Genomic DNA, 22,621 nt, shown 5'->3' with positions numbered 1-22,621 from the left:
TCTGCCAGCATATCAATGAATAATAATGCATTTTTTTCTGTGCAGAAAAATAACTGTAAGAAGCGCAATTAGATTCGGGGCTGTGCATGCTCCATGCAAAAATAAGTTTGTGTTAAAACTCCTGTGTTATGGAAATACAAATTCTGTGCCAAGAAAAGCTGAACTCATCATTATGTATAAATTAGGAAATTGAATAAATTGTGCACACTGACTCTTTTGCGTAATTTATTTTGCTTTTGCTTGTCATGGTGAGAAGCAAATAACTATATGGAGCCCTGAGCTCTGCTGCCAAACTATTGGCATTCTTATTCATCCATACTTCTATGCCTTCTTACAGTTTAGTAAGTCACTGTTAATTTTATTGTGTATATTTATTTTTAAAACCGTTTATCAGTTTCTGATAATTACTATGATTACTTGCTCTTCTTAATATCTGCTTTTTAGCATTATTTTAATGTATATTTCATACTCTTATGTAAACTGCTTACAGGTATGGGCTTGTGTGTGTTCTTGTCCTCTCTCCTCCTTGTGCAATAAAAGGGGAGTGAACGCTTCCACTTTTGCTGTTGAATAAACCACAGTTCCATGTTATGTATGAACCTAGAGAACTGTGGATAGTTATAACCAATGTTAGTTACAGTGGTTTGATACATAACAGATTGTGAAACTAACAGGTTGCTTGTCAGTTAAGTAACAGGCTGTTAGTTTGTTAACTAACAGGTTGTAGAAACATGCTGGCAAGCGTGGGGGCAATTCCTACTTGAAATCTCATAAACCAGATCTTTTAATTAATGCAAGTGGAAGGCTCAGGAAGGCACAGTTGAAATTTTAATGGTCATCTGAGCTGGGTCTCTCTGTTGCATCATCCACTGAGGATTCACACAACTGACAACACTCAGCTGAGGTTCTGGAAGAACAGGGAAGTTCATCGCTTGTTCTGTCGTCAGATACATACCCATGTCACAATTACACTGATGTAGTTACCTTTCAGACATACGTGCTGCCTTATACTGAGCCAGACCATTAATCTATCTCACTCAGTGTTGTCTATACTAGGAGCAGACAGCCTTCTAGGCCCAAAGTGGCAGTGTGTGAGCTTTTGGATCCAGTGGGTGTGGTTAGTGATAGGTGTGGCTGGAGCCAGTGTTGCCATACACAGAATTCACATGCACACAATTTTCTTTTTCTTTTGCCCCAGTTTTTCCTTTCATTGGTTTTTCATTAGCCTCCCTACCCTCTTTCATTTGCCTTCCTTTACACCATCAATTTCTGACATTATACTGCTGCTCCTCCCTTTTTATATTAGTTCAAGTTATTGGCCTAATCCTGTCTTATTGATAACCTTACTACATGCTATAAATTACAAACATAAAAGTATTGGAGCTTACTGTTGTTGTTGTTGTTGTTAAGTTAAACTATTGCACCAATTCAAGACCTGAGATTTTAAAAAATTGCCTTCATGGTTTTCAGTCTAACTTTTTTCTTCCCTTTCCACTTCAAGGCAATGCCATCTTGTGGACAAGAATGATTTTTCATAAGATAGCATCCATTAGTTTCAAAGAATGGTATCCCACATTTCTGGTCTTTATAAGTTGAAGAAAGGTTTTAATAATCCATTGCACAGCCATTTTGTTTATAGAAGCAAATTTTAATATCCTTTTTAGAATTAATTCACACGTCTCATGTTTCACCTCTGGCCAACTCAAGTCAAAGAGTGAAGCTCTCATTGGAGAGGGTGTATGGTGTGGGGAGTGTAAATGCATGCTGGGGGGGGGCATGCACCTGCTCTCCATCCATGCTTGCTGACTTGTCAGTTTGAGGAAATATCTGTTGTTGTGAGGTCTGCGCTTTGGGATTAAGATAAGATTTGTATTTCCATGGGAGGCAAAATGTCTGTCCCCAATCCCAGCACTCATCTCTGACTCCTGTACATAACCTGACAACCTACTTCTGTCTTCTCTTTCTAAATTTGAATTGTTTGACTGCTAGCTTTTAGAATTAGAAACACAGAATAGCTTTTCGTTGTTGTTGTTGCTGCTGCTCTTGTCATTGTTTGTTTGTTTTGCAGCCAAAACCCTACAGAAGATGAAATCCTGTCTTGGGCTCAAAATTTTGACAAGATGATGAAAACACCAGCCGGTAGGAATATTTTCAGAGAATTTCTTCGAACAGAATATAGCGAAGAAAACTTGCTGTTCTGGCTAGCATGTGAAGACCTGAAGAAGGAACAGAACAAAGAAATTGTTGAAGAAAAAGCAAGGCTTATATACGAAGACTACATTTCTATACTTTCACCCAAAGAGGTAATACCATAAATTCCAAATTGGCATACAAGCTTGGGGTCAAATGTGGCCCCAGGCCCCTTGCTCTTTCTGGCCCTTGGAATTCTCTGAGGGCCATGCCCTTCATCTGCTCTGCTCTGTATTCTCCTTGAGTGTTTTGACTCCCTTTGCTTGTTGGATGAAGAATGGAGAGAGATATGATTTGTGCAGCTGGAATGTAGTCTACAAAAACAAAGGGAAAAGTTCCAAACCCCTGCCATAAAGGCTTGCAGTTGCCTTTAGGTTAGAAAGCATGAAGTAAACTCCTTCACAAGTGGTTGGTAAAGGCACCATAATTGATAAACTCTTTGCTGTAATGCTCTCTAACAAAGGGAAGTGAAAACAAGATGGCAGCAGCTGTTCAGCAAACTGATAGTGCAAAGCAGGCATTATGCCTGACAATGGAGAGAGTCCTGGGAAAGGTTGAGGCAGAGGGTTGGGCTTGCTTTGCAACCAAACGGGACTAACAGTGTATGGAACAGATAAATACCTGAAATGGTCCTATGTCTATGCTTTTCCAACCAGGCCAATGACTCAGTAGTTCAGGCAAAAAATACATAGGTTTGTATCATTCCATTTTTATTTGCTTTGATTTAAAGAAACACAGTACATATCATATCAATCATACAACTGATAAAGATGTCAAAGGGTTTATGACAGTCCTTCCATGTAGGCAAGATCCAGTTGGGCGCAACGGCGATTGAGTAAGACTGAAGCCTTTAAGTGAGATCTGTATACCTTTCTTGAGTGAGGGCTTGATCAACTTCTCTTCCTCTTCTCTTTAGGTTAGTCTAGACTCACGGGTGCGAGAAGTGATCAACAGAAACTTGTTGGATCCCAATCCGCATATGTACGAAGACGCTCAACTTCAGATCTATACGTTAATGCACAGAGACTCTTTCCCAAGGTTTTTGAACTCTCAGATTTATAAGTCTCTTGTTGAAAGTACTGTGGGCTCTACTTCTGAAACTTAGGTCTATTTGAGAGGGGCTGAAATCTTGATTTAGCTTTTGGGGTGGGGTGAGGGTGGGGATACTATTAGGATGAAGACAGAAGAAGCATTTTTAGAGTGGCGGGGCTGCTCTGGAAGCACCCTTGCTGCATTCAATCCAAAACGTACCTTTCTTCTCCATGTCAACCTCGGGGGGGGGGGACCAGTTCTGCACCTTTGAAGCAGAGTCTGGCTGTGCACGGTGCTGATTTGCAGAGCCCACCCCCCACCCCGAGAAACCTCCCCCGCAATAGCTGGAGCAGTTTTGCACTTTAAGAAACGTATCCTTTTTCAATGAATAAGGTGACAAATGAGCAGATTGAACGCTGTGTTTTTTAAAAAGAGAGAGAGAAAAAAGGTGGATGGCTCATCCATTAAATGGAGTGGGGGAGGGAGCAAGACTGACAGCTGAGCCAGGCTTTACTTTGCTGGCATGTCTACGTCTGTCTTTTCGCTTGTGAGGCTGAGAGGAAGCCAGGTTCACCCCACAGCTGAGAGACATGCTACGAGCTCTCTTTTTGTATTCCATCTGTCTTCACCTTAGTAGTTTACTAACATCTGGAACTGAGTTCCTGGAGAACTACAGTTTAGCACTACTCAGGCTACTGTGAAGAAAACAAATACACACAATGGTCTTTGTCTACATTTTACCAAGGTCCTTCATGCTTGAGTTTGGAAGGGGGAAAAGAGTAGATTTGCTAAATAACCACTCGTTTCACACACTTTTCACAGCTGCAGTTGAGATTGCAATGACATGCGTGTCGTTTTATGAAGTATTTCCTTGTGTACCCTCACACAGCATGTGCAAAGCAAAAACTGCTTCATTTACCACTTTGTTGTTGCAATATTTAATCCAACAACATAAATTATATCGGTATTTAATAACATTTTGTGCAATATGGTCTTACAGTACACACAGGAATCCTCGGAACAGGCTGAAAAGCAACTTGCATTTATAAACAACATATGCGAACACTGTCAGAAACTAGCCCTGAAGTGTAGCAATTTTATTCCAAGTGCTCTGTGGAGGAAAATCCATTGCTATGGAAGACAGACAAGCTTTCTGTGTAAGATGGAGAGAGAGATGGAGCATGTGTGTGTTATTTATCATTAATTTAAAAATTCAAAACAAGGGGTTCCTCTTGTTGACTGCCATAATTGTGGCATTTTCATTGCAGAGTTCAACTTGTCAAAAAAAATAAACATAAACAAAGCACAATTACATGAAGGGATCCATGTTGGGGTTACATAGTATATGCGCTGACATTGTTTTTAATTGTTATAAGAACAGATAATCAATGTACATTTCAGATGTCGGATAATGTAACAGATTTATTAAAGACTGGCTATCCAGTTATCTCATGCTGCTGTGTAATGTTATGTAATTCAGCAAAGCAAAACAAAAACCCAGAAAACAAAAACAAAAAAATAATGCATACACACAACCATGGTTGATAATTTACTTTTTTTAATTAAAAAGTTTAAATTTTTTAAAGGGAAAAATGCCTAGATGTAGCATTTCAGTCCACACTGAGGACTACTATTTGTCTGTCAGTTATTTTTTTTCTAAAAAGTGCTATCATATGAAATGGAATGTTCGTGTGTTTTCCAGAAACTGAAACCAAATTGTTATTAAAAAAAAAAAAAAGGCTGAAGAAGACTATCTTCTGACCTGCCTAATTTTGAAGGATTTGTTGTGGAGTAGAAAAAGTTTACAGAGATTTAAATAAATATTAATTTTTTTAAAAAAAAAGTGGCCCAAGAATGAGATCAGTGGGTGTTTTATTATCTTTGTTCTTTGTTCAAAAACAAAATCAGACAAACAAAAGGACTTCTTTTAAGCGCTAAAATGAAAGAGGGAACAAAGTAGTTCAGCCACCTTAAGCTCAGTTTACTTGGGCCATCTTTTTGCACAACCACTCTGGATTGAACGTGAGCTCAGGCAGTGAGTAATGGGGCTTTTGTGGAACTCCCATTCATTGCTCTTGTGCGACGGTCAAGATTCCTGGGGGGGAAATATACACACTCCCTTTGCTGCTAGTTTAGTTTTGTAGGTAGGTGCTTAATGTGGTTTTTTTAAAAAAAATAAACTTTCCTGATTTAAATACATGCTTGGACCTTGCGAATAAATATCTAATCTAAAAATTGAAAGAAAACACCACACATTTTTCACAGCTGTTCAAACCAGTGGTGCGTGTTGACATATTTCCTTTGAGGAACTTTTTTAAAGCAGGCCATAGGGTTTTGAAGAGTTTGTTTTGGGTTTTTTTTGACCATCCAAAACCTCAGTGATGCTTCTCCCTTAATGTCAGCCTGTTGACGTGGTTGGCCCTCATTTAAAATAAACCTCACTGTGGTGTTAACTGAGTAGACTTTGGTTCTCAAATGTTGGCCTCTTGTCTGCAAGCTATTCCTAAAGGGCAACATCTCTGAAGGGCCACCAAGCATGCTGAGGTGAAGCCCCCCTCCCATCTTTAGGTGACATTTGACCCAGGGCTGTGCTGAATAGGATGTCCTCAGAAGCTCCATTGCAGTGGCCAAAAGGACTCTCAGCCGGAATAGGTATTGATTGGTGCAGAATAACTTTCAGAGCTGGATAGTCCTACCCCAGTCCTAAACATCTGCACCAGAAATCCTTTTATCCATGCCAGCAGAATATCAGAGTACCCTAAATACCCCCTTCCTAAATCCCTTTTTGCTGGTGATTGGGCCATTCATATGTTTCCAAAAGGTTCTTTCTTTCTTTCTTTCTTTCTTTCTTTCTTTCTTTTCTTCCTCTCTTTCCTTTGCTACCTCTTCATTTTTAATTTATTGAACACATGTCAAAGGGCAGACGTGGGGAATTTTTGCTTATTATTTTACTTGAAATCTGTAGAACTTTTAGGTGGGGAGGAGGGAGGGAGGGAGGGAGGGAGACGCAGGCAATTTAGCTGCTCATTTTCTTAAACTCATTTGGTTTTTTTGTAATTTATATAGAATTCAGGAGATAATGACTTTAAAGGGCTATTCTTTATTCCCTATGCAACTCTTTGGATAACTGTGGTAGTGTTTGACAAAATGGGGGTTTAAAAAAAAAAAGAGGAGAGAGAATAAATAAATAAGAGGAAATTCTGCAAAGCAGAAAACATAAAGGGTCTGTTTACACTGGCGTTGCTGACTATCCTACCATAATCAGCACTTTTAAATATTGTTGTTTATGAATCTGTAGTTTAAAATGCAAGATGAATTATTTATAAAGGACATTCTTTTAATAAATATCTGTTTTGTCTGAAAAGTGTTATTGTGTTATGATATACTTTATTCATGTTGGTTAGTTATTTACCATTATGAATAAATTTTAAAGATATATTGATAGAATAATACCTTTGAAGATGTTTACAAAGACAGATTTTTTTTCCTAAATGGGGGTGGGGATGGGCAAGGGGAGTGGAACTGACAGAGAAATGCCTCCTCCTACTGTGAAATTCTCATTGTGAATGAAATAAATGTAAGATATGTGTTTTTTTCCTAACCAGAATTGATTTAACTGTGGTATTGCATATCAAGAGCACCACAGTTAATGTCATATTTACTATGGTACTCTGAATATATAGCACCCTTTCTGTATATATATGGTGTGAATTCAGGTTTGTTACAGTGTTTGAAACACAATTATCTCTGGTGCACACAACTAGGTACTATGTAATTAGAGAATACTGCATGTATACAACTTTCAATATTTAGACTTCATATTTTGATGTTACTATTTGATGGTGACCTGTTAATAATCAGAAGCTATCTTTATAAGATACTTTTAATACAGTAGGCGAGTTGTCAGTTTGACAGAATTTATCTTCTGAGGAAACTTAATGAAAACTAACTGTAAGGGCCCAAAAACACCACCCTGAGTTCTAGCATAGGATTTCATAGTATCTGTATTTGGGGGAGGGGGGAATGTATAGCATTTAAACAAACTTTTCATAAATTGGTTAGTGTGTTATTGCAATGAGACTGTGTTAACATTTCAGTCTATGTCCTTCTTAAGGGGTCAGTAGACTAACCATACAACACTCCAAATGTTCTTCCTAGGAGTAGATGTATATTTTAAATGCACAGGATATATATGCCTTTTGCCATTTAAAAAAAAAAAAAAACCATGCAGGTTGTTGGTGTCAAAATCCTGTGGCTGCAAAAACAGCCAGAGTTTTTTCGTGCCACTTTTGCATACCTCAGTCTGTTTTATGAAATTGATGCAGTATTGGCAATGTTTTAGACGGTAACATAATCTCATTGCTCTCGGTATATTTGCAAAATGTGAGCAGCCAATGATTAAACTTCTAAAAAGATTACCGTATTGTGCATGCGCTATACAATAACTTTAAAACAAACAAACAAATGCCTACCTATACTTAACTACTTGCAGGCGAAAATAGATTTAAACTGTATTTACTTCCTGGATTTTGGATTTTCATGAGGCCACACATATATGAAATAAATATGAAACTTTTTATTTAAAAATGGCTGTGAATAAATTATCTATACACTGTGGTCATGCAAAAGCCCACACATGTCTCTCATTCATCTAAGTGCTGTTGATATTTCTTATTCCAACTAATCTTTTTATTGAATGTTTATAAGTAAGGGTGCTCTATGGTCTGTGGCTTATGACAGCAATTTACTAGGCATTTGGGGCATAAACCTGAATCCATAGATGCAGTTGTATTAGCAAAAGGTGCTTCTACTCACTCAAACCAGGGGGGTCCTTAATTTCACTACAGCGGTGCCTCACAAGACGAAATTAATCCGTTCCGCGAGTCTCTTCGTCTTGTGGTTTTTTCGTCTTGAGAGGCATTCGTCTTGCGAGGTACCACTGTAGTTCTCTGTTAACATGCTAGCCCCCTTGCCATTTCCTGTGCTATTCTGGAGGATCCCCAACCTAAAAGAGTGGCTTTTTAGGGGCTCAGTGCTGCAACAGGAAGGAGGCAGAAAAGTGCCACTCTAGGAGTAGAACCAGATCCTGGAAGTTAAGATCTATATTGTAAGCCACCCACCCCATCACACATGCTGCCCACTTCATGCTTCATTTATCCTCTGGATGGAAGAGGATTGATTGTTTTGTACTGTTTGATCTCCCCTTTCCTATACTTTTTATATGGTTTCTGATATATCCCAGTTAAAGTGAATTGAGGAATGGGGGAGGAATATCCAAGGTCTTGGGATCTAAAGTGTTGACAACTAGTAAAATTATTAACAACACTTGCTGATACAGCAGGTAGTATACAAGACATGTTAATAATTCGTTATTGGTTTTTTGTATTCACACTTCTGAGAGATTTTGAGTTGAAGGGGGAAATGTGTGAGACCCCACAGGAATTAACACTAGCGGAGGGTGATTACAGACCACAGACACTCTCTCTGTATAGTTGTACCCCTGTACTATGAACAACAATTATTAATAAAATTTTATATTTTACACTTCAAATGGGAGTCATTGTCTAATACATCAGATTTTTTTTCCATCTCTGACTTAATCAGGATCTGTTTGACCCCAAGAGCAGATCAGTGTGATGAGTTAGAAAAGGGACTCATTTTAGAATATACTTTTGTATTTTGAGTCACACACCAATATAGGAATTCATATACAGGGCTAAAGTATATTAACTATTTCTCCAGGTAAACAATTGCCATGTTAGGGAACAGCACAGACCCGGATCTGGAAAATCCATAGGTGGAACTCTGCTCACAGTACACTCTGACTAAAGAAGGGGTGGAGATGGGGCTTGGGGCTTCAGGAGGAAGTAAAGACAGAAATTGGTGGAAATCCCACACACACACCTTCTCCCAGTATGTCTCCTCTCCAGATCTTGGTCCTTCCACGACAGAAGGACTGTTCAGTTTGCATAAGGGCAAGTCTGAATCTAACCTCATGACATAAACTTTCACCAACTAGAGTCCATCAGATGCATGAAGCGTTATCCCTAAGTTGTTAGGTACACATGAAGGTGGAGAAAGAAAAATCTAAACAATATCAGAGAAAAATGAAAAACGAAAACCCAGATGTTGAAAATTACATAAAGGTTAAATGTATGTAAAATAAGCACACAAGGTAGTACTTATTCAGCTGAAGCATTTGTGCATGCCACTACAATCCCCAGCACAAAAATTATAGTTTACTTCCATGGGCATAGGCAGTGCTCTTTTTTAGGGGTGCCGCCGGTACTGTGTACCATTGAGTACCCCCCTAAGTAAAGGTAAAGGGACCCCTGACCATTAGGTCCAGTCGTAGCCGACTCTGGGGTTGCGGTGCTCATATCGCTTTATTGGCCAAGGGAGCCGGCGTACAGCTTCTGGGTCATGTGGCCAGCATGACTAAGCCGCTTCTGGCGAACCAGAGCAGCACACAGAAATGCCGTTTACCTTCCCGCTGGAGCGGTACCTATTTATCTACTTGCACTTTGAGGTGCTTTTGAACTGCTAGGTTGGCAGGAGCAGGGACCGAGCAACGGGAGCTCACCCCGTCGCGGGGATTCGAACTGCCAACCTTCTGATCAGCAAGTCCTAGACTCTGTGGTTTAACCCACAGCGCCACCCACGTCCCTAATTGCCCAGAAACCGGGAGGCAACCATTCTGGTTGGGTTACCTCTCTCTAAGGTTTCATTTCATGATGTTTATAGAAAAGTTTGACTCCTTCCTCCCGTCGGGAGTCGCATCTTTTCGGCTTTTTCCGGATTTTGCTGCCGTTGCAGTGAATGGGAACTAGCAATGCAAGCCCTGCATAACAGTGCCCAATTGAACACATGACAACCCGTACCAGCAAAAGAAGCCCACGCATTATTATCCCCCTACATCTATCTCCGCCTTTTCTCACGCGCGGCTCTTGCAATTCCCACTCCCCCCTTATCCTCACAACAACAACCCTGCCATGTAGACTGCACAAGCCCACTCAGTGAGCCTCGTATCCGGTGTGTGCGTGTACGTGTGGATTGGAACCCGGGCATTCCCTGGCCATGGTCTTAAAGAGGCTCGGGAATGAAGCTCTTCCGTGATTTGCCAACGCGGTTCCTACCCGGCATAGAACGCCGTCCAAATGTGAACCCGAAGTGAGGGAGGTTCGCATTGCCCGCTTTTGTTTTAACTCTATGCTGGGCGCGGGGCCGGTTGGTTTGTTTCCGGAAGTTGCCGGCCTCGTGACCGGAAGCGGAAACTTTCCGGGCAAGGGAGGGCGTAGTTTGCCGTCGGCATGTGGCGGAGTGTTGCGCGCAGTCTGTTGTGGCGGCGGCAGCAGCAGCGGAGGTGGAGGCCGCGCGCCTCGTCTTCCTCGCCGCTCGCCGTTGCCCTCGCGCCGGGGCGGTGGGAGGCAACGGCGCCTCGGCGCTCCTCCAGCAGCCAGGCTGGCTTGCGCGAGCTGTTCGAGCTGCCGGCGCTGCAGCGCTTTCTGGAGCGGCAGCAGCAGGAGCCGGGGATGCTTCAAGGGGCTTCCTGGCCGGACTTGGCAGCGCGGATTCGCCTCCTGCGGGAGAAGGAGCAGCAACTGCGCGACACGGAGCGCCTGGCGCAGGAAGGTGAGACCGCCTCGGCAGACCCCGTAGCCAAAGCCCGCTTGGCGCTCGTTGCCCTAAGCCGCAGCTCTGTGGCTCCGCAGCCGCCTTCAGTGGTGGCTGCTACACAGCTTGCTACCTGCCTGCACCAGAGGGAGAGAGGCGAGACTTCCCGGGCTTGGCTCTCTCCTGCAGGGACCATCCCATCTCGCCGTCATGTAACGCTATTAGTACCTGCATTTAGTGCATTGAAATTCTTATACAGGGGCCGGGTATTTTAGTTGTATTATCATTACAGGCATTAATTTGCTAACAATAGCTGTATTCTAGATGAACATGAAGATTTGCGGAAGCTGGCGGAAAAAGAAGCTGTTTCCTGTCAGGAAGAGATAGCAGAATTGAAACACCAGGTACATTGCTTCCTTTTTTTATTCCTTTTATTTAAAACATTGCTTTTCATTGTGGGAACAATTCCAGAGTGGCATATGATATGCAATATTATTTTCATATACAGTCATACCTTGGTTGCTGAACGCCTGGAACTGGTTAAGTTTCGGCTCCCAAACGATAGAAAACCAGAAGTGAGTTTTCTAATGAATTTTGGAAGCCAAATGTCGTTCTGGTTTCTGCAGCCAATCGGAAGCCGCGCCTTGGTTTTTGAACGGTTTTGGGAGTCAAACGGATTCCTCAAACGCATTCTGTTCAAGAACCAAGGTACAACTGTATATATATTGATTATTGTTCTTATTGCATGTGTTCCAGCAAGGTATGTGATAGGATACTGTTGGCTGAAGATTTTATTTGGGTAGAAAGGCATCCCTTTTTCGTTACAGATTGTATTGCTTTTGATTCCTTCAGAAGAAACAGATAGAAGTGATCTCATCATGGAAGTGACTGCTGGAGTTGGAGGGCAGGAAGCAATGCTGTTCACAGCAGAGATGTTTGATATGTATCAACAGTATGCTGCATATAAAAAGTGGAATTTTGAAGTTCTGGAATATGCTTCCAGTGACATAGGTAAGTAACCAGTGCGTATACCGGTGTCGCCCTACACATTACATGGCTGCAGGAGACATCTTATTTTTTCTGCTGCTAAATATGAGTGTTGGAGTATGAATGGTTATATATCATTGAAATCCAGCAAACACGTCTAGGAATCTTGTAGAGGTTTGCCCAGTATGCACCTAGTGTTTAAAGATGCATGCACTCTTGTGTATGACAACCCCATAAGTAAAATGAAAATAGTAGCATAAAAACAGTGTGAAGCTGTCTTCAGTAACCCTCTTAGAATACTCTGCTGAAGAAATTGCATCCAACAATTACATCCAATTAGACCCAACAACAACTGGAGGGCCAGTCCCTTTCCCTATTATATGCTGGTTATAATAATGACCTAGTTTATAGGAATATTATATGAATTAATGAGAATTTTCATAGGTTGGCTATGATGGGCCTTTCCACAGCTGATTGCACTAAGTAATGGACCAAAGATACGGACCCAAAGAGTGTTGGAGGCAGAAAAATGATTAATTGGAAAATTCCTGGTTTGATCGTTGTGGCGTTAAGGGGCTACATGTGCAGGCAAAGGCACAAACCATGGGCATGAACATATGTCTGGTTAATAAGATCAGAGATGACTGTCTGAACTTAACCAGTGTAAAAGCAATAATATACATGAGTGGGACCCCCAACAAAATACTGTGGTGTGGAATGCTCCTGTTTGGTGTTCCATCCAGCTGCTTCTTCCTTCAGGATGTTCCATTCCCTTTCTTCTCCTGCTGGTTTTCTGCCTTTACTACTCCAACAGACACTCAGCATTCTTTGGCTGCTGTTCATGTTCAGTCCTTAATAGTTTGGCTTTATTTGAGGGTGAAGTGGGGTGGGTGGTGGGCGTCTTAGGTTCTTTATGCTGATGAATTTTTCTACTTCTGCCAACCTTGGGGTTCTCCTTAGCATGGTGATAACCCCTTTAATTCAATAACACACAAGTTTGTTATCAGTATATCCGGTTATTTATAAACTTTCTAGGAACGGGGCAAAAATTAAGAACAAAACACAAACTCTGGTTGTAAGCTTAAAATCATCAGTCACAATATAAATTCTTCAGTGAACTTTTCCAAATAGATTGTACTATACAATTACAGTGCATTTTTATTTTTATTGAAGGTGGTTTGAGACACGCATCTGCTGTTATAGGAGGCCTCGACACGTATAAACAGATGAAGTTTGAAGGGGGCGTACATCGTGTCCAGAGAGTGCCTAAGACAGAAAAGCAAGGACGCATTCACACCAGCACAATGACTGTAGCAATTTTACCACAACCAGATGAGGTATGATACAGTTACACAGTTGCAGAGTTGCAGGACTAGATGATGCTAAGGTCCCTTTTCAGTGCTACAGTTCTATGATTCTAAGTAGGTGCTCAAATACTCTGCTTTCAGATACGCTCTTTTATGTAGACTTACTATGCTCAGAATAATTATTTATTACTTGATTATTTCATTTATAATCCACCTTTCCACCAAGGAGCTCTAGGTGGTAAACATAGTTCTCTGCAGAAGGCAGCTTATTGTTTCGGAAGAGTGTTTTAAAGGGTGGTGGGTGCCCCATGTGTCAGTGAAAAACTTGCTTTGTCATTTTAAATAAGAATGATTTGTAAACAGAATTATCTGCTGTTCATTTATAAAGCATAAATTGAGTGTGTCTCTTTCACATTGCAGATAAATTTGACAATTAATCCTAAAGACTTGCGTATTGAAACTAAACGAGCCAGTGGAGCTGGTGGTCAGCATGTAAATAAAACTGATAGCGCTGTACGAATAGTCCATATTCCCACAGGTACATTACAGCTTTCTTCCTACCTTGGTGAAATCTGTTTCTGCATATTATGATTTACACAAACAGTGTGGGGTGGGAGGTGGGGAGCATGGCTTAGTAGCAGTACAAATGCTATGTAGGCAGAAGATTCCAGGAGTCAGTGTGGATATTGCTGCCAATAAGTTGATGGCCTGAGTGGTCTCATTCAGTATCAGGGGTCACTGTTGCTGTCCCCTTCTTACTGCCATTGTTGGGCCACCTCTGAGTGGCTGCAGACCTCTGTGCCTGCCAAGGACATAACACACAGGTGCTAGGAAGCTGCAGACAGGCTAGAAGACTGGTAGAAATGGTGGGGTGGAATTAACTGGAATTAACACAGGGCTGGTGGCTGGAAAATAAACCAATAACCTGAGCATGGGGTGAAGTGGAGGAAACAGGAGGACACAAGAACCTGAGGAGATGGAGAGGTGGGCAGGAAGTAGTTAATAGTGTGTAGGTGGGAAGCAGGTGGTGTGTGAGAGGGAGACAGTGGGAAAAGCATGGATATAGGCAGCAAATGCCCTTAAAAATGAGAACTGGACAAGCCACCAGAGGGAAGCAAATGGCATGCAGAATGCAGAGGTCACATTACCACTGCTAGATGAAGGTGTTTGGCCCTAAGATGCTGACCCATGGAAGAAGCCACCTGCTGACCAACCCATGCAGCATAAGGTAGAGAAGCAAGAGGCTAGCCTTGACTTTGCATTACCCACCAGGGATCACTACCCTAGAGAAAGCTCTGAGAACACCTTAATTATATAAGGTGTTAAAAAAACAGACGTTGAGCAAGTTAGCTTTGTGCCAGGGAGATTCATGGAATGGGGAGGTGTTGCGCCCACTTAACTGAGTGACACTCATTGTAAGGCAACTTCATATATACATGTCAGGAAACCTAGGTCTGCCACCAGTACTGCTTCTCCAACAAGTATATTTGGGTGACTAACACATCCACAAATACATATTTTTTCCATTCATATTCAAGACTTTTGCATGTACAGGTAATAAATGTGGTGTTAACCTGTGAATTCAGTGATACCTTAATCATAGCTTTAAAAAAATAGATTATCAGTGGCCTCTACATGAATTTTCACTTTGAACTACAGTTTTTACCAACCATAAGTGTGAATTCTGCAGATTGTATTTGAATTCCTGGAGTATGTGGGAATTAGTTATAGTTAACAGTGCAAAGGGTTTGTGTTTCCACATTTAACCTCTTTTGATGCTATTTGCAACAGACAGTGTACCTTCTGAATAACCTACCAGTAGTAAAGCATAATCACAGCAAGGTCCTTCCTTTCTTACAAATCTACTTAATATTTAGCTTTTCCTATTTCTCTTTTCCAGTCCTCAGTGCCTTCCCTCTTTTCTGCTTTAATTGCAACGTAGCATAGTAATGTATTTGGTTTTTTTTCTGTTTGGGGCTAAATGCCTACCAGACTTCCTGCTTCTAGTGCAGGGTTGACTAACCTTTGAGTATCCAGATCCTTTTGGATTCCAGTTCTTGTCAGCATAGTCGGGGATGATGGGCCCTAGGAACAGTGCTCTGTTCCCACTGGAGCTTATGCTTTCGTTTTGCTATCTTGGTAATCACCAGGCTTCACATTGCTGCTATTACAGTAGCATATACTTCCCCAAGCCCTGAGTTCAGAAACTAGCAGTTGTGTAACTTAAATTGCTTGTCATATCTCACTGTGCTCCTTGAAAGTTGCCCTTCATCCTTCCCTTAGCACTCTTTGTTTTGTTTTTGACTGACATCATTTTTCTTGCTGCTGCAGGTGTTGTGTCTGAGTGTCAGCAGGAAAGATCTCAAATAAAAAATAAAGAAAAGGCTATGAAGATCCTTCGTGCCAAGCTATACAGTATCAAACTTGAAGAAGAGACCAGAAAAACAGAAATTGCTAGAAAGATTCAGGTAATGTTTAATTTGCTCTTCATCTGTGCCTGGAAACTTGAGTTTAAGTTCTACTGGGACAAGTATGTACATCAAACATGACGAGAAGGCATGAGCTGATGATATAATTGGGCTGGAGGGCGCAAAGAAGAAATCTACAGCATGAAGCTTGGAATTTTAATAGGCATTGTGTGGTGGAGAAAAAATAGGGTTCTTAAACAGCACAGTGAAGTAGAGTAATTTAACAGTTAACACCTCACTTAAAATAAAATAAAGTGAGCATAAAGCTTACCAGCAGGTCTGTTAATACCCTTAAGTGTAGCCCTGAAACTAATGACAGTACTTATTAGTGTGCACCCCGACTTTTATAGCTGTGCTTAGAAGGCGAGGAAACTGCCTTCACAGTTCTTCTGGTAGCACCTTGGGCAGAGAAGGTGTGGTGTAGTAGTTAGTGTATTTGTGCAGGGAAAATAAGTTTCCTATAGTGCTTTTCTTGTTAACTCTTGATGCCATACAATTGCATCTTTAATATGTTTTCAGTCCAATCCATGCATGTATCTGAGCTCTTGTTCATGGCACAATAACCCAGTTAGTCGCCAAGGAACTAGATACAGCATGCTCTTGTTTTCTTCATATTCTGGCAAGGTGTCTCTGAGAGCCCAAGGCACCTCCAAGTGCATCTGCTCTCCCTCCCATTCCCTTTAAAAGTTTGACTGGCTGAGAGAAGTGATGCCTCAATTTGTCAGAAGCAGAAAATGTTATAAGAGATGCAGTACACGTGTTCTGTTTCTACTACTTACAGTAGTTGCTTTTTAGGTGTAAGCATAATGGAGAGAGCTATACGCCTCTCCTGTTACACTACATTTATTTATTTTGCTCAAGCAATTTAGAGTGTAAGCTATTCAGGGTGAGGGCTTATCTTCTGGGTCTTTTTGGTTATGTTAACTCTGTAAAGGATTAGGTATATATAAAAAATCCTGATCAAATTTTTCTTTTTCTGATTAGACTGGGTCCAGAGGAAGGTCGGAGAAAATAAGGACCTACAACTTTCCCCAGGATCGTGTTACTGATCACAGAATAAGCAGATCAGTGCATGACATTGAAAGGTTCATGTTGGGGGAGGAGCTGCTAGATGACATGATAAAGTCCCTAAGAGAATATGCTGATTATGAGACTGTATTGGACGTTATTTCTGAAAGTGATCCAACCAGGCTGAGATGATCTGCCCCACAGGTACAGAATGCAACCAGCTAGCTTGCTGCATCTGCTAGCTTTGGGCCTACCTGACGTTGAAATCTCTCTCTTTCTGTGAAAAAGGGTGAAGTTAGCATTATTCTCAAATTGCTTCTTGAAGCAGACAGCTATGATGGTGCTAAGCAAATTGACACTTAGATTTTTGAATGGACGCTGGTGCTGTACTCTTCAGAGGTGGGCAAGAAATTGAGAACACACTGTCAATGAATAGGTTTTTTACAGCGAAAATCATTCAGTGCAATAAGAAAGCTAACATGATGTTTTAAGTTATTACAATGTTGATACCTTAATCTAAAACCTGGAAGAAATTCTATTGTTTTCAGTGGCACTTGGATGTGTCACCACATGTAAATTTGAATTTATTTATCGTAACATTGTTAGAAAATTATACATAAGATTCTAACAGCTGTGCTGCCATAGCAAGTCAGAGGATTGGGCTTTTGCTGGTTGCCCCTCTGTTATGTTAAATGAAACTTCTTTAAAATCTGAGCCTACTTGTGTTGAATCCTTTGGCCCAGTTATGCACATGTATCCCATGAGTAAAGAGAACACTGTTACACTTTCCATCCTGCTGTCTAAATAGCTGGTCACCCCATACTTACATGTTCTAGTTTTCCACCACACAAGGAAATTTGACTGGGAACTTTGGAACCTTAGAGCCTGCCTTAGAGCTGGACCTCATTTTCTATCATCCATGACCACTGGCCAAGCTGACCAGGAATGATGGGAGTTGGATTATAACAATGCCTGAAGGGCATCACATTGATATCCCCTAGAGCCTGCCTTCAAACAGAAGGAAGAGTCTAGGTCTCTGGTATTTTAGCTGCTGTCTCGTAACCCAGAAACCTGGAGGAAATGAAGAGCCTTATGGTTCACAGGCAAGTGCCTAATGGCTGGTTTGAAAAAGAATAATAAAAGTCCTCACTTTATATGGCAAGTCTTTAAAAGGACACTCAAATACTCTACTCTTCCCAACTGCAGAGGTCCAAGATCATCTTCACAGCTTCCCAGTGGGCTGCTTAACTCCTTGCGCTGAGGCAAACTCCAATCAAATTGGCTTTCTATATAGGGAGTTCCTTTTTCTGTGCTTTTCACACCTGTGACTGTGCTGTGAAAAAGAACCCCACTGGATAATCTGCTCTGAAATTCTACCTACAATGAGTTGACAGGAATTTGTTAAATAGGGATGGAAATGTTGGGGGACATCCAACCAAGTTGTCCCATTAGCACAAGGATGTCTGTCTGTTAAACAGAACTTCCTTTCTCTGTGCCCCCCTTAATCTGCCTTTGTGCTTTTCCAAACCCTCTGGACCAGATTGAGGGGGCATGCATGAAGGTGAAGCTCCATTGCACAAACCAATTATTGGCCTGATGGAACTACTTTGTTGGCTATTGCCCCCTGACTTTACTTTCCTGTGTACAACCTTGAAGTAGAAAGCTTTCAAGAAGAATTTTGATTTAATATTTTTTTATTTTAAAAAATCAGCTACTAATAAGAAAACACACCCCTGCACACATGCCTGTAGCAATATCTTCTGCATATTTCAGGCTGAGGTAATTTAATAGTGATTTGTAAATGTCTCACAGTAGATCAAGTAACTTTTTTGAAGTTGGGAAATTCTGATCCAGTGATTTAGTTAGAAACAGTCTGATATTCTCTTTGGAGATTTATCCCAGCAGTTCAGTAGGTTTCTGTGATTATTCTCTTGTATCATCCTGTAACAGAATACAGCCATACTGCTGGGGGTTGCGGGACTTTTAAAGTTCTTTGCACATTTATTTCATACAGCTTTTACATTTCATTCCCTGCTTGTTATTATTCAGAGTGGGGGGAAATTAGAGCCAGTTGTGAAACTGTGAAACACTTTGGGAGTCCCAGATATGTAAGGACACCATAGGGTTGAAAAGTGAGTCCCAAAAGATTCCTTGGGACAAACTGGAAAAGCTTTGCACTAAGAGAAGACTTGTGTTATGACAATCTTCAACTTGAAAATTCAGTTTCTTGCACTCTTATCTTTCAATATATAATGCCCAAGATGAAAATGATGTACACAAATTAACACTTTACCCTTTTCATAGTGCAGTAGGATCAATCTCTTTTACCACTTGTACACTCTAACATAAGCTCTCTGGTAAGAAATGTGTGGGCTCTTATGTTTGTTTTTTTAAACACACTCTGTTTTAAAATAACGCATAGAGAGCCTTGCTGAGATAGCTTTCCTTTGCTCAGAAATCCTTTTCTGTCCTTGGTCGTTTTTATATGTCAGGGGTCAGTAACCTTTTCCAGCCGTGGGCCGGTCCACTGTCCCTCAGACCGTGTGGTGGGCTGGTCTATATTGGGGGGGGGTAATGAACGAATTCCTATGCCCCACAAATCACCCAGAGATGCATTTTAAATAAAAGCACACATTCTACTCATGTAAAAACACCAGGCAGGTCCCACAAATCACCCAGAGATGCATTTGAAAAAAAAGGACACATTCTACTCATGATTCCTGGACCGTCCACGGGCTGGATTGAGAAGGCGAATGGACCACATCCGGCCCCCGGGCCTTAGGTTGCCTACCCGTTATAGGTGGCTTGTTTTTATTCATAAGATTCAAGAATCATGGCTTACAGCACAAAGGCAGAAGGATTCAAAGATGCCCTCCCTTTCTGTTGGGCTGCCTTCCTTACCGCCCTGCCCTGAAGGCAGTTTGTAACAATAAAATCCAGTGGAAGAGCCTTACCCCTTGCCCTCAAGACAGCTAATTCTATCACTTGGCATGATTACATCAAAGGCAGGGTAGAGTCCTGGTCTTTTTTTGTTGGGGCAGTATGCTCCTCCTCCTTACCTTTCGTAGGGCTGGTCTGAGTGATAAGATTTATTTCTAATCACTGAGAAAAGATGAAAACCTACCCTAAATGTAATTCCCATATTTCTTTCCTGTCTATGTCTACCTGTTGCATCACTACAACTAAATCACTGGAGCGTGCATGCTTGAAAGAGGCAAGTTGAAGCATCTGCCTCACTGTTTCAAGGAAAGAAGCACCTACATATAAGGATTTGTTTACTTAAAAAAGGCATAAACAAAAGCGCTATCTGTAGTGATAATTTCTCAATTTGGGATAATGAAATTATGCCCAAAGATATTTTACAATTTAGGAGAACATGAGATGATGGATATAAAACGGTAATCTTAATTTGTTTCATCTATAGGCTACAACAAAATTATGGATCTACAAGAGGTGAAAATAAAGGATAGATTACCCAAGTTAAATTTATGTTGCTGTATTAAGTGAGGGTAGTTAAAACTACTTGATTTAAGATAATCATTTCTACCTGAATGTCCTAAAAGCTGAGTAAGCATTTCTACAGTAAAGCTACTGTCGTGCTATAGTACAATGAATTTCAGGGAGGACTGTGCCTATCTCAAAAGCACAACTTTTTGTTAGGTTTAAATAATAAATTCTTCAAATATGAAGTTCATTTGCTTCTGGAAAAATAACTTCATAGTATTTTATTTCATATGCTGATTTGCTGTAAAAGATTTTCCAAGTATTTTTATTGTTCTTTGTTGGAATATTAGCTTGTGTATTGCTGAAAGATGCCTTGGCTCTTTATTGATCATAAAACATTTAAATGTGATATTAATATTTTTACTTAGGAGAATCTCAACAAATATGCTGCATATTTACAGTGTGATCCTAAACACGATTATCCAAAGGCAAGTCTCTGAATTCAATAAAACATTTCTTTCTTGCAACTGTGTTTAAGATCAGTTTTAGGATCAGTCCTATTCACATTTACCTGGGAGTAAGTCTTATGGCACTCAATGGGACTTATGCATAGGACACTTCTCTCTGCACAAGTACCCTATATATGCTGTTTTATGTTTAGACATAGAGGGGAAATAATGTATTCTTTAGGTACTAAAATTTGTGGCAGAAAGATCCATACTATCTATTATACCCTATTCCAGTGTAGCAGATAGCCTTATCTAAGGGCCAGTATTTCTTGCTAACCCTGTTTTTTTAAAAAAACAACAACAAAGCATTACATTGATTTTTATTCAACACTGATAGCTTTGTAACTAGAGGCAAAGGTAATGTGTTGGTGTTTGCTATTTATATGTAAAGATTTGCATAAACACTTCAGAGGCATGAAGTGTTATGCGTTTATTCATGATACATTATTTGTTGAATGAATCTATGGGTAGCTTTGAGGCTCTATGAACAAGCTAATAAAAATTGTTAAGAGCTGGTCTTCTAAAAGTTGGATAGGAAAGTATAGCAGTTACAATTATTACTTAGTGCATCTATCTAGGATTGTACCAAGTGCCTTTCATGCACTTCCATGCTGCTTTTGTAACTGATATGTTTGGGGAGGGGGGCAAGATGGGGTAATGGTACATTCCTAGTCCCACACAGTTAACACTCTTGATAGCTGTGGAAATGTATTAATATCTTTTGCAACAAACATTAAACTGCTGCAAATTGATGACCTGGAAAAAGCCTTGGTGCATTCAACTTTCACTAAAACCAGTGGAAAATGGGGTAGACATGGCAGAAGGAATCTTATTACCTTCTGTAGCTTTAAACTGAGGTCTACTAGCATAATTTGTCCAATTCTACTATTGTAGAATTATTGTATTCTATTATTGTACAATAATGGTAATAACAAAATTAATTGTAATGCAATTTCATAATGTTTATACCTTTGATAAGGCTTCACCAAGCTGTCCTTGATTCGGAAATGGGAGCAATTTCCATCAGGTAGCTGGGGAAGTTTCAAGAGAGATTAAACTAAATATTGGGCTTCATTGTCCAAGACCAATGCAGCAAGACATGATTGCACCATTAGAATACCAGAAGCACTACTGCATTGAATAGAAGGTACTCCCATACTTGCAGCTTAAACCTGCTTCTGCTCCTGAATACATGGGGGCTTACAATTAAAGATAATAGCCCAAGCCTTGTTTACAGGAAAACCCTCTGCAGTGCAGGGAGTTGGACTAGATGACCCTCATAGTCCCAACTTTACAATTGCACACTTTCATGTGTGGAGGTGTAGGAGGCCAACAAAGTGGAATCATTACTGTTACTAGCGTGCTTTTTAAAGATGAATATATTGGAGCAAGCTGTGGCTTTAATTCCAAACTTGCTTAGACTTAAAGCTACATCCTGATTCTGTGAAAAGGTTTAGCTTTGGGATTTGTTTTCAGCAGCAGGGCTTAAAACTAGTAGGCTGTATAAAATACCTGAGAAGCTGAACAATGAAATCTGCCTCCTTCCTTAAACCAATCCACTCCAGCCCCCCCCCCCGCCCCCCAAAAAAATCAGGTATCATAGAAGGAAATACTCCCAGGTCAGTTTCTGGTCCCTGTTTCTTGTCTGTGTTGTAAGAACCCAATTAATTTAGGAAATCTAGTAAGACTTGCTGCCAAGTTAATCATACTCGGGATTGTGAAAGCTCGAGTTTTAAGAAGGAGACTTAATTATATACCAGTTTCCTCTACCTGTTATATTAAAAACCGCAGGCCGGGGGAGATGGAACATGTCTAAGAGGCGGTACAGTGTTACGTGTCTCCTCCTTCTCCTCCTCAGTTATCCTAATACTATACTATCGTGGCAAGAGGTCTGAAGAGGCGGAGAGCCCGCCAGGCCCGAATGGTATCTCCTGAACGCGCAGGAGCCCAGGGCTGGGCGCCAGACTCTGACCAATAGAATGGCCCGGGGAAGGAGAGCGCGAGCTCTTTCGAAATCGTGGGCCGGCGCCACAACCTCTCCCGCGCTCCAACGCGTCTCCCT

At 40.9% G+C, this 22,621-nt stretch overlaps 2 protein-coding genes and 1 long non-coding RNA gene across 9 annotated transcripts in view; 2 read left to right on the top strand and 1 right to left on the bottom strand.

The window, feature by feature from the left end:
* The window catches only part of RGS17 (regulator of G protein signaling 17), a 64,946-nt gene extending 59,485 nt beyond the window's left edge, over window positions 1-5,461 (top strand). For all 6 annotated transcript variants that reach the window (XM_053382212.1, XM_053382211.1, XM_053382206.1 and 3 more), the window contains 2 exons: window positions 2,069-2,303; window positions 3,107-5,461. In XM_053382212.1, the coding sequence (XP_053238187.1) occupies window positions 2,069-2,303; window positions 3,107-3,295 (424 nt within the window). In that variant the 3' untranslated portion in view covers window positions 3,296-5,461. The remainder of the gene's footprint in view (window positions 1-2,068; window positions 2,304-3,106) is intronic.
* On the bottom strand, window positions 367-10,694 carry LOC128410670 (uncharacterized). Its single transcript, XR_008329570.1, has 2 exons — window positions 10,359-10,694; window positions 367-2,216 (listed from the first exon to the last, which is right to left on the bottom strand). It is a non-coding gene; the product is annotated as an uncharacterized LOC128410670 (long non-coding RNA).
* MTRF1L (mitochondrial translation release factor 1 like) lies at window positions 10,518-20,978 on the top strand. Of its 2 annotated transcripts, XM_053382203.1 has the most exons (8): window positions 10,518-10,854; window positions 11,161-11,240; window positions 11,664-11,847; window positions 12,997-13,160; window positions 13,551-13,668; window positions 15,462-15,598; window positions 16,583-16,810; window positions 20,479-20,978. In XM_053382203.1, the coding sequence occupies exons 1-7, from the start codon at window positions 10,533-10,535 to the stop codon at window positions 16,796-16,798; spliced, it is 1,221 nt and encodes a 406-aa protein (XP_053238178.1). In that variant the 5' UTR covers window positions 10,518-10,532; the 3' UTR covers window positions 16,799-16,810; window positions 20,479-20,978. The 2 variants fall into 2 exon arrangements, with proteins under 2 accessions (XP_053238178.1, XP_053238179.1); XM_053382204.1 differs by lacking the exon at window positions 10,518-10,854 and having other exon boundaries at window positions 11,689-11,847; window positions 20,479-20,577.
* The last annotated feature ends 1,643 nt before the right edge of the window (window positions 20,979-22,621 follow it).

This window comes from Podarcis raffonei, chromosome 3 (assembly GCF_027172205.1).
Source record: "Podarcis raffonei isolate rPodRaf1 chromosome 3, rPodRaf1.pri, whole genome shotgun sequence".
Lineage (NCBI taxonomy): Eukaryota > Metazoa > Chordata > Lepidosauria > Squamata > Lacertidae > Podarcis > Podarcis raffonei.
This window is presented reverse-complemented; position numbering and strand designations above follow the sequence as displayed.